The sequence below is a fragment of the Eptesicus fuscus genome, chromosome 13 (assembly GCF_027574615.1).
Source record: "Eptesicus fuscus isolate TK198812 chromosome 13, DD_ASM_mEF_20220401, whole genome shotgun sequence".
In the NCBI taxonomy this organism is placed as follows: domain Eukaryota; kingdom Metazoa; phylum Chordata; class Mammalia; order Chiroptera; family Vespertilionidae; genus Eptesicus; species Eptesicus fuscus.
The window spans coordinates 17762454-17774842 of NC_072485.1; the positions used below are offsets into that span (position 1 = coordinate 17762454).

The following is a 12389-nucleotide window of genomic DNA, read 5'->3' on the forward strand; positions in this document are numbered from 1 at the left end:
TATATTTTATTGATTTTTTACAGAGAGGAAGAGAGAGGGATAGAGAGTTAGAAACATCGATGAGAGAGAAACATCGATCAGCTGCCTCTTGCACACCCCCTACTGGGGATGTGCCCGCAACCATGGTACATGCCCTTGACCGGAATCGAACCTGGGACCCTTGAGTCCGCAGGCCGACGCTCTATCCACTGAGCCAAACCGGTTTCGGCTGGTTATTATGTTTTTAATCTCCTTTTTCTTTTCCTTTGTTGAAGTTCTAAGTTCAACTACTCTTCCTTAAGTTCATTGAGCATCCTTATAACCAATCTGCATGTAGTAAATTGCTTGTCTCCATTTGTTTAGTTCTTTCCCTAGAGTTTTGTTTTGTTCTTTCATTTGGGTCATTTCTTTGTCTCCCCATTTTAGCTGCCTCGCTGTGTTTGTTTCTATGAACTTCTAGGTCTCCTGAGCTTGGTAAAGTGGGCTTATTAGTAGGTGTCCTATAGGGTGGTGGCACAGCCTCCCCAATCATCCAAGTTGGGCTCTCCAGGTGAGCCCCTCATGTGGGCTATATCCCCATTTTGTATTTGAGCCTTTTTTGCTGTTGGCACCTCAATAGGAAGGATTTACCCCCCCAGGCTGATTGGCTGTGAGGCCTGGCTTCAACCACATTGAGGATCAACTGTGCAGGGGTGAACCACACAGAGCAAGACTTACTTGTGTCTGTTGAGTCCACCCCTTGAGTTTGTACCTCATGGAGGAACTTGGGTGGTCTGAAGCTGTTCACCCAGTTTGCTGGCTCTAGGGGCCTCCTGGGAAGTGCAAGTCAAAGTCAGCCACCACTTGTGCCCTGCCTGGGGCCATCTGGTTTGAGCTACAAAGTGATCTGCAGATGGCTATTTGTGTTTGACTTCGAGTTGCCCAGGAGAGGCCAAGCTATGCACCAAGGCCAGCTGTTGCTAGTATCAGGCTGGAGCCACTTAGCAAGAGGTACAAGGCATGCCAAGGCCAAATACTGCTTGTTTGAGAAATTTTAGGCAAATCCAAAGCAAGAACTATTTCCATACAAGACAGGCTGTTTCTATGGAAAAGTCATTGGAATCTGCTTGGGTGGGCCCACAAGTTGGGCGTGGCAAAATCTCAGGGAATCACCCAAGTGGGGCAAACAGTATTAGCCAGGTTGATGGAGACTTAGATATGGCACCCACCTGCTGGCTTGGGGACTGGGGTTGGGGGTTGAAAGGAACAATGGCCTCTACCAGCACTTCTCTCTCCATCTTCCACTCTGGTGCCAGATAATTTAGTTTCTCCCCATATGTCCCTGGTGCCCCAGTGCTGGAACTCAGAGCATTAAGTCTGTGCTTGGGCCCTTTAACAGGAAGGCCTGGGACTTCAGAGCCTACCATCTCACTCAGCTTCAATCCCCACTGCTTTTTTTCAGCCAAAAGTTATGGGGACTTCTCTTCCTCACACTGGAAACCTGAGTTATGGGGCCTGGGCTGGAGGACCTCTGCATCTGAGATATCCCTCCCCATTTTTATCTGCCACACGTGGGTGGGGGACCAGCCCATCTCCATCCCTCCTACCAGTCTTGATGTGGCTTCTTCTTTCTATCTTTAGTTGTAGAGATTCTATTTAGCTAGGTTTCAGGTAGTTCTGAATGATGGTTGTTCTGTAGATTAGTTGTAATTTTGATGTGGTTATAGGAGGATCCAAATATCACACTTACCTACACTGTCAGCTTAATGAGAACACGTCCTTATATCATGGTTTTATTGTTTCTCCTCTGATAATGATAAAAGCTACAATCCACTTGAGAATATCAGGTTGTATGCCCAATGGTCCTATTATTAACTTGTCAGGCTTAGTTTCTGCTAGGTGATTTACTGTACTCTAACAATCAATTGAGCAACATAAATACATACTTTTTTTTTTTTTTTCCCCACAGGAAAGTGCAAAATTGAGCTAGAAGTCAAATAGTCACCAAAAGTTGCATAAAATTAATAAAAATCTAAGGGGCTATTTGTATGCTGATACTTCTTCCATAGTATACTTGTAAACTTTTGCAAACTTATTTTCAGGAAAGCCTGTATATCTATTATAATTGGTATTTTGCTTAAGGCCTGTTTATTTCTTCCTCCTATAGACACCTGCATTATTAACAGGTACCAACATTAACATTTTCCTGATCTTTCATAATGCTAATTTTTTGAGAAATGTTTCAATTTTCAAGAAAAAGTTATCAGTTCTGCTGATCTTCCACTCAGCCACACCCAACGACCATTCACACAGTACCTGAAACTTTGTTTTCTCTCCATATGAATCCAAGACTGCTGCTCTCCAATGCAGTAGGTCTTCAAGTACAAAGACTAAATTAAAATTTGCTTACATCGTTTATTTTTAAAGAAATTTAAAATACAGTGTAAACATACATCCAAGATATTGTGGCAAATTAGATTAGAAATAACATGAGGTTATTTACATGTTTGTATATGTGTGTATATATGTATATATACACAAAGTGCAGATAAATACAGAAACACTACAAAATAAACAAAAAATTCAATATGATAATTTACTGACAATCATTTTCATCATATTTATTACTTAACTTGTCATGTTAATGGATGCAAAGAAATTCCTAGTACTAAAATATAATATCTAAATATTCAACTTTTACATAAACTATAGTACCTCAAATTTTAACAGTATATAAATAGGATTCTGAATTTTAAAAAACAGTCATCTTCCCTGACAAACTCCCTATTTATTTGTAAAGGTGTCAGCTCAGAGTTCAAGAAGACTCTTGAAATCATGGCTCTCAATACGTGGTGATACCTCAGATTTTAACAGTGTGCTCTGTAAAAGACAGGTGCGTGAAGACACAGAGGCAGATATAAAACCGCTAACAGTGCTGCCACATACAGAACAACGCACATTGCAATTTTAGAGACTGAGTGGATTCAAGGCGAAGCTAGGTTGCTCTCAACCCTGGGAGGTAAAAACCATGGGAAGCACTGCTGAGATACACAAGGGGAGAAAATGGTCTTCTAATTAACATGGTATTGGCACCTTCAGCCCCCACCCACTTCCAACACTTAAATTCCTCATGCAGACCTATACATGAACATCTATGATGATGGAGGGTATCTATGCTTGCAATCATTGTAAATGGCACCTGTCCATTGGGACTCCCCAGTAAACACACAGACTCCATCTCTCCCTATAGTACCAAGAAATATTCAGGTTTGAACTTGGCATCTCTCTCATGAGTGCCAGAGGAGGAGTGATGACCTACTGGATCCCTACCTCATACAACTGCTTCTAAGCATTGGTCTAGAGTATGAAGATCAGTTTTCTGCCTGGCTTGTTGTGAGTGCTGTCAGCATTCTTATTTGAGATTCCTTATTTAAAACAGCGGATGCAGCTGCCCTACACATTTTTTTTCATCCTATTTACTGATCGGATCCTCTAAAAGTCCATGTCATTGATAAGTCTGGGTTTGTACAAGGTTACCACCCAGTGGGACCTGCACATCTGAAGCAGGAGGGTATTGGTAACAGTGATGGATACAATGACTGTGTTCAGGAGATGTGAGACTAGGTAATAAAAACCTGATTATTAAGTCTGTGGGTTAGCAGGAGACAGCCAGGATGGGATATATACTCTTCAGAAAGATTAATCTTATTTGTAAAATATGTTTTGATTTTGGAAGATAAGAGGCAAAATGAAACAGCAATTTCTACCCTAAGTGACAAACCTCTAGTCAGGAGCAAAATAACTTTCGGACAATGGCCAAGTCTCTTTCCCAGGAGATATATTTTTTTCGGTCCCACTCAGTGTTTTTAGGTCAGAGTAACAGCTACAAATTAGAAATATATGTTAAAACCAAAGGACAAAATCTGCTCCTAAATTGCTCTGCCTCTAACTTCAGTCAATAAAGTACAAATCAAATTGGGGCTTTAGATGCTAATTCAAGGGGTTCGTTAACAAAATGAAGGTGCTTGGAGAAAGGCTCTGCGGGTCTCTTCTGCACCAGCATCCACGGGGATGGTATCCTCTCTCACATCAGACACAGAGCTGAAGAATGAGGCTGGGCGGGAGGGCAGCAGGGGTACCCTCACAGGATTAACGTGCCAGGTTTATTTTTCTTATAACATGGTGGAAATTTAGAAAGCATGCCACAAAATGTAAAACCAAAAATCTAGAATAAGAATAAAAGTCATTATGTACCTATATTTTCCCTCTTTGGGAACCTGGATCACTGGGGATGGTACCGTAAGGTACTTTTATTCCCCCACCACCATCCCTGAAAGAGCCAGCAATCGAGCTATTGTTGAGAAACCTGGTTGCACTCATTCATGTTACAAAGCACGGAGTGCCGACTCAATTAGCAAAACCACTCACATCAAACCAGGAGCAATGAATGGCACTGCCTCATCCTTCATGGGCTCTACAGGAATACAAGCATTATTTTACTGCTCAGACATATGCATTCACATAGCAGCATAAGCCTTCTGTTGATGGACCAGTCTCTTTCAACTTGGTAGAGTTATGGCACAAAAAGAGTCACCTGTTAAATACGTAAATGTTTGTCCTTGGGGATATTTTCACACAACACACAAGATGACGTAGAGCCCATGTTTAGATGTTCCCTATGCTCATAAACACCTTATCTGCAGGAAATTCATTTCTTGAGAAAAGCAGTTATAGTCTATCTCCGATATATAGGGTATCCCCCAAAATGTATACACACACTCTGAATAATTATAAAGGGAGTGTTTATTAAAATACATTTCATTTTCAAAATTGAGCTATCAGCTATTAAAGTGTGTACACATTTTTTTGGGGACACCCTGTATATAGCCATGACTTGCTTACACGTGTACTTGGCATGAAGAAAAAAAAATCATCCTCAAAAATCTGTAAGATTAATACTTCAAACAAAAACACAATTTGAAGAAGCACTTTTGTAGCTTGTTTTAAAAAAAGGACCACAGCATGTACTGCCACAGAAACACCTCACCAGGAGAAAGAGCTTCATGCCACATCCTAGACAGCAAAAGCTTAATTCCCGAATGAGCGTGGGGGAATTAGCTCGCAGACAACTCAGAGGCAGGAACACTCTGGTCTGTGTGAAAATACAATGAAGGGTGAGATTTCCTTATGCAGCAGCAAGTGAAGTAGAATTCTGAATCTCTTTTTGGAGTCAGGTTGGTCTTTGAAAGAAAATCAATTTGCTTTTAAGAGGTTCTAATCGGGTAGGATGCCAGACGATGGCAAGGGTGGTCACAGTGACAGCGCTGCATAGACTAAGGGACTGGCAGGTACTTCGGAAAGACAACCTTCTGTTCCAGCAGAGGGTAGTCGAGGGTGTCAGCAAAGCTATTATTACTAACAAAGGCCACCAAGGGTCTAGAGATCAAGAAGCTCTAGCAACACCCAATTATCGTGTACAAAAAATGAACAGCAGGAAGAAAGCAAAAAAAAAAAAAAAAAAAAAAGAGAGAGAGAGAGAGAGAGAGAGAAAGAAACATTTATCAGATTTTTTCATTATATTACTAATTTTTATAACATTAAATAGTTTTTCATTCCAATGCACTGATATTTATTTCTGGTTGTGACCCCTACTTTTAAATTCTACTCTATTTTTCCATTTTTAATTTTAAAAGCATAAATGCTTCAAGGCATAGTGTGTACATGTGTATGTGTGAGTGTATATTCTCTTAACTCTAGAGACATTAATTTAAAGTAGAAGAGACTGAGATTACAGACTATAATATCATATGAAAGAGTTTTATACAGTCAATACCTGAGTGTCTGTACAGTGGAGAACTCTGAAGTTACAAGTAAAATATAGCCCAGTGGGCCTGCGCTGTGGCAGTTAAATGACAGGTAACCAGCTTTTTGAAATCTTGAGAAGACAGGCTCTTTGCCACATGCAAACATTTATAGAAATAATATATTAGAATTACTGAAATAGAATTATTGAAATAATAGAAATGCGTGACCAGCTGTTGACGGCATATATAAATGGGTAGTAAATTTCTATGCTCTATAAATTCAGTGAAATTCCTAATAAAGACTGTAAATTGAATGGCATTTTAAAAAATCATGTACACATTTTATTCCTGCTAAAAATGATAAAACCATTTTATAATTCTGTGGTTCAAAATAATTTAAGAATCCTTGTACCTTTATGCTTACATTCTGTTTCAACTAAACATAGACTTCAGAAGGCATAGCGTCTCTACTAGTATCTTAAAAATTTCTTGATCATTTGTAGAGAATTTCTCATTAGCCAAAATTAGGTGTCAACAGAATTCTTTGACACTTTAATGTTACAAGTAGAATTTAAGTTGTATGCCTACACTTTTACATTGTCTTCCTCATACGGTAATTATGCTTTTGTGATGCTATTATGAGGCTACTATGTGCATATAATTTATCAGTATTTATGTGTAATGTAGTAACATTTCATAGAAATCCCTAATAAAGGTAGTTTTACACATCCTCTAAACCAGGGCTCAGCAAACCATGATCCATGAGTCACATTGGACCTGCCGCCTGTTTTTGTATGATCCAGCAGCTGAAAATGGCCAAAGAGGACTATTTTGTGTCATGATAATTTTGTGATCTTCAAGTTGCAGGGTCCATATATAAAGCTGTGTTGGCTCACAGCCACGCTGATCTGTTTCCTTGTTGTCTATGGCTGCTTTCTGCTACGATGGCAGTTACGTATTGTGATGGAGACTATAGGGCTTGCAAAAGACAAGATATTCACTATCAGGCCTTCACAGAAATAGTTTGCTGGTCCCTACTCAAAAGCCTATGGAAGGCGTCTGGAATGCTGGATGGAGTGTTTCCAGTGGACTCAGTGTATGACTTATTTTGGCTTCATTTACAGGCATTATATACATCGTTGCTTTTGAGTATTATCATCTTACTTGGTAAACAAAAATAAAGTTACATGAAAAAAACAAACTTATTTCCTTGAAATGTTTAGGACCAGCAAAACAATCATATTTAAAAACAGTATATTTTTTTAAAGAAAAAAATAATAAACGAGCAATTTATATTACATTTTTAAGTAATGATTTCAAGGTTTCTCAGAGAATGCTAGACAGTTAAGGGCAGATCCCCAAATCCTTATATCAAATTTTTGTTTTCAAATTTCTGGGATGTAGTGCTTATATAGTATTTGAGATTCTCAATTGTTATGGAGTCATTGTGGAGACTTACTTATCAAAAGGAAAGATATTTTAAGATAAGAAACCAGTAAAAAAAAAAAGAATGGCAAACAATTTGAACGTTTTTTTCCTTTTCCATTAATAGGGAGCTACATAGTCTGCTGATGTAGGACTTGATAGAAATTGTCTGTTTTCATGTAGTGGGCTGATTGCCATATCTGTGTCAGATAAAATCAAAGCACGTATTATTTGTTACCATGGATACCATGAAGATACTGCCATCCACTAAATAGCATTAGAGGAAGACAACATAATTTTCTGGGACTAGTCCTGTTTTGCCTTCATAAGTTGCCTTCAACCACCCTGGTTCCACTGATGGGTACACTGGGAAAAAAAAAAAAGTTAATGTGACTCACTCAGCATTAGCTTCAAATAATTTTATACACTAATGGGTAAGAATCCACCCACATCAGACTGCATGAATTCACAAAAAATGTCACAGCTTCTTTAAAGATGGAAATGTCCTTTGCATTCTTATAATCAATCAGCCAATTTCTCCCATCCTCCCTCCACCCTAGATCCAGACCACCACCCACCCCCAGCACACACACACACACACACACACACACACACACACACACACACACTCTCACAAACACACACAGGGGAGGAAGCTGGGGTTCAGAGGAATTTGATGTGTTCATTTGTGCAGGTCATGAGGGGCAGGGCCTCACTAGATTCCGAGTCTCCTGGCTTCCACTTTAGATTCTGATCGCTACACATTCCTTAAAGGGAGGCACTGGGCACACTTACCATTAGAGAAGACCGCCCCCTGTGGGAAGGAGAGCTCGTGGCTGTGCTCTGCTTGACAGGAGTACATGGCTTTGGCTTGGCTGAAAGAGCAAAAGGCGAGTTGTAAAAACCACAACTCAAAAAATAAATACATTTATAGTTCAAATTATATTAAAAATGGTATTAGTTTCTAGTTGTAATTGGAGAATAATATACACAAAAGGCACATGTAAGTGTGAAAGTGCATTTTTCACAAACTGAACAAAGGTACGTAATCAGAAAACATTGAAAGCAAACCAAAGCTCATCTAATGTTTGCAGGCAATGCCTCCAAGTGTAACCACAGCCTGTTTGTTTTAAAGAATGCCATTATTTAATTGTTGGTAAATAGGCTGTGTTTGCAGCTATACAGAGGGTCATAGGTACCCTTAAGCTTTTTTTCTCCACTTTAATTTCAGATTAGCAGAGGTGAGATTCCCCAAATTACAGGGTCTACAAAGTATAGTAAATGAGTTAAGTAAGCATGATGGATAAGTTAATGGTAAATGGCCAACAACAGTGGCCTCATTGTCAGGGCTATGATGGGGACAGACAGAGGCTTTGCAAATCAGGGAGCATACCCATCTCTTAGGAAGGGAAACCAACACTCAGCTCCCAACAGCTGGACCATATGGGGATTCAGATTCCATACCGCCAGATACTCTGGTTTCCCAAGAGAAGCCAAAATGTCAGAGTTTTCTATAGGGAGCTACATAGTCTGCTGGGGTAGGACTTGATAGAAATTGTCTGTTCTATTTAAAAGCATTTGAGCCAACACTAAAAGGCCATCTTCTGAGGCCGCTAATCAAGTCATCAGCCGAGTCATCTTTACTCTGCAACATCCATTTACCTTGGAAAGATGGGAACTCCTCCTGGCTCCACCTACTTCTCAGCATCTCTACCACCCACGTCCATGCCAAAATCACGTGTGGTGTGACTCACTGACTGACTGGCTTCCCACCACCCCAAATCCTCTAGCTTCCTGTTCTGTCGCCTTGCAATCCATTCTCTACAGGGCAGCCAGAGGACTTCTGAGAATCATGCTATTTCCCAGAGAACTACCCTTTCATGGGTGTCCAACTCTAGCTCCATTCCGTGCACAATCGGGTGCCTGTCAGTTCTCCTGCCTCTGCTCACCTGCTGGGCTCCAGCCCCCCCCTGCCCTTTCACCTCTTCAAACATGCCAAACACATCCCCGCTCAGGCCAGCGGAGCCCTGGCTCTGTGATGTTTTCCTCTTGATCCTCACGTGCTATGCACTTCTGTTCATCTTAAATTTCCTGAGCTTTGCTGAAGGTCATGTCTTCCCTGCGCACACTCTAAAACAGCTGCCCAGGCAATTATCAGACCCTCTGAAGACTGCATGGCAGCAGTATCGGTTAGTCTGTTATTTTCTCTTCTAATCAGAATGTAACCTTCATGAGCAATGCCTGAAGCCTAGTAGTAAAACTCATTAAATATTTCTTAAGTAAATGAGTAGGAAAAAAAAGGGGGCAGGGATGCTCTGGGTTCTTTTTCTATGTGATGAGTCCTTTTAAACAGTCAAGGCCCTTGTCTTTCTTTCCTTTGGCTCCAGCACTTCATCAGCAAACAAGCATCAGCAGTACTTGCCACGCAGATCTCTTAAAGCACCAGCATTACCTGGTTTCTTTTCCCTGTTGGAGCCTGACCCTGAGTCTAACGTCTACACTTCCAGATGAGCCTAGGTCATTGAGACCAGGGTTCCCAAATGGATATCTGAAGACTGGAAAGCTTATGGATATCTGAAGACTGGAAAGCTTATGGATATCTGAAGACTGGAAAGCTTATGGATATCTGAAGACTGGAAAGCTTACAGCTCAGGCTGTACTTTAGAAAGTTGGCTAGGGGAGCCCGCAGCAGCCAGGCAGGGGAATGACCGCTAGCCCACATCCCAATGAACCATGGCTTAAGGGAGAATTGAGGAATGCAGGCGCCCAGAGAAGACAGGGCTTTACCCTAAAGAAGAGCTGTGTATGCGTGTGCGCATGCATGCGTGTTGGCATGCACATGGGTGTGCTGGTTGACATGAGTGGGAGGTGGGGGTAGAGGATGCTGCCAAGTCCTTAAGACTTCCAAGAATCAGAAGAAGGTAATCTCAAGTAGGAAAAAAATATTAGTTTTCTCCTATTAATCTTCTAGTCAAATATAATCATTTGATCCAATATCTAATATAATTAAGGGTTGCAGAGCCATTTCTTTAAAAATATGTATTTTATAAGAATTCAAATTTCCTAATAGCAATTTCCTCCAATAAACACAAAGTCTTATTGCTTTGAATCCTTAAAATTAATTAAGAGATGCATAAGGAAACAATGTCCAGAGTTATAGAAATGACCTATACTAATAAAAGGGTAATATGCTAATTAGACCAGACATCTTCTGGACGTTCTTCCGGACAAAGCCACGGTGGCAAGGGCCGAGGCAGAGGCAGTTAGGGGCGATCAGACTGGCAGGAGAGAGCATGCAGGATTGGGCCTAAACGGGCAGTCAGACATCCCCCAAGGGGTCCCGGATTGGAGAGGGTGCATGCTGGGCTGAGGGACCACCCCCCTTTCCCCTGTGCACGTATTTTGTGCACCAGGCCTCTAGTTAAGGTATAACAATCCTTACAATGTTATAATTTTTGAAAGAGCACCTTAAAAGGCAACTAAACTATTTTTTTTTTAATACTTCAGCCATTTTATAAGATTACATGGCGGGAGGAGGCAAGCAGAATAATTATATCATGAAATAAATGGATATTGTTAAATGTGTCAAAAATACACAGTACAAAAAATACTTGTCATGACTTTTCAATTATCTGTGCATGTGTCTAGACAGGTGTAATTTTCTCTGCTGAGCTCCGTAACTGCAGGTGTTAACTCAGCAGAGAGCTCTGATGATTTAATGCAGACTTCTGTGACAGTGAAGTTTTCTCTCCAGGTGCTAATGCTGCCTCTTTTACTGCCTCAGTGCACTGAAGAGGATGTGAAATAACACTGCCAGCTGCTGAGTCTCTCTTCAGAAGGGTCTGATATCCTTTGCAAAGGATTCTGAAATCCCTGCTTCTTAGTGCATGGCAGAGTAAGATAATAACATCTCCTGTCCGGAAAGTCATTTCTTCCCTCATCCTAAGGAAGGTGACCTGATCACAGTCCCATTCCAATGCCAAATGCTGCCTAATGCTGATGGGTAGATTTACAAAGGCTTGATAGGGTCAGTGTGCAAAATTCGCAATGCTTACTTAACTATAAGCAAAATAAAAAAGTCACCAAAAAGGAACTGATAGTGTTTTCTGGAGAGTCACTTAACAATGATAAACACACACACACATGCACTCCCTCATACTTTCTGGTTGCTGAGAATTTCACTGCTGAAGGAAGTGGACATGCACACAGATATTTTTTAAAATCCCAAGAAGTAGGATATGTCTGAGGGGTGAAAACCAGTGTCCTCTTCTAATGGTCTCCTTGACTTTTTGCAGCTTCTACCATGTTGATGAAAGCTGTTGCTTCTGATCATTCCTTCACATTGTTCTTTGCTAGACCTTTAAATGAAACCATTCCCCAAAGACCAACCAATGCTCAAGCATTTTTCCTTTACACTCAACAAGCCCCACCTGCATCTACACAGAGAAACTGAGAAGTCTCTCAAATAGCAAACTCCACACCGTCTAAAAGCTTCTCAATGTTCCTCAGGCTCCTCAAACATTATGGCCACAACTTTCCTCTCTTCCGTTTAATTATAGGCTGAGACCAGAAACTAAAATGCCATTGTTTCTGACACTCGGTCTCCAAGACTTGGAATCTTCATTACCTGTCTTTCACTCCCAGTATCAAAGCAGTTGCCAAATCCTGATCCTACCCAAAAAGTTCTCCCTATTGCTTTTCATGCTTTTGTTACTGCTCTATGTAAGGCCTTTAAGTCTCACCAATTCCATCCAACATGTTTGACTGTACTCTCCTCTTCACAATTCCTAGAAAACCCACTTGGAATGATCTGTTGGGTGTATCACTGATTAGATCACCCCTTTGCTCAATGACTCCCAGCGCGCCTGCGGTGGCTCCCAGCGATGTCACTTTTCTGTTGCTCAGGATCATGCACTAGAACCTCCTTATTGGTCTCTTCCACAAACATAACTACCGTATTTTCCGGCGTATAAGACGATCCCCAACTTTTCCAGTTAAAATATAGAGTTTGGGATATACCCGCCCTATAAAATGACACCCGGCGTATAAGACGACCCCCGACTTTTGAGAATATTTTCCTGGGTTAAAAAGTCGTCTTATGCCGAAACCGGTTTGGCTCAGTGGATAGAGCGTCGGCCTGCGGACTCAAGGGTCCCAGGTTCGATTCTGGTCAAGGGCATGTACCTTGGTTGCAGGGCACAT

The 12389-nt window shown here is 41.0% G+C and overlaps 1 protein-coding gene across 3 annotated transcripts in view; it reads right to left on the bottom strand.

The window, feature by feature from the left end:
* Positions 1-2504: 2504 nt before the first annotated feature.
* The window catches only part of ARHGAP42 (Rho GTPase activating protein 42), a 251581-nt gene continuing 241696 nt past the window's right edge, over positions 2505-12389 (bottom strand). For 2 of the 3 annotated variants that reach the window (XM_054724762.1, XM_054724759.1), the window contains 2 exons: positions 7983-8062; positions 7039-7553 (listed from right to left, as the gene is read on the bottom strand). In XM_054724762.1, coding sequence (XP_054580737.1) covers positions 7465-7553; positions 7983-8062 — 169 coding nt within the window. In that variant the 3' untranslated portion in view covers positions 7039-7464. Of the gene's footprint in view, positions 5412-7038; positions 7554-7982; positions 8063-12389 lie in introns of those variants that run through there. The other variant, XM_054724760.1, reaches the window with a different exon arrangement.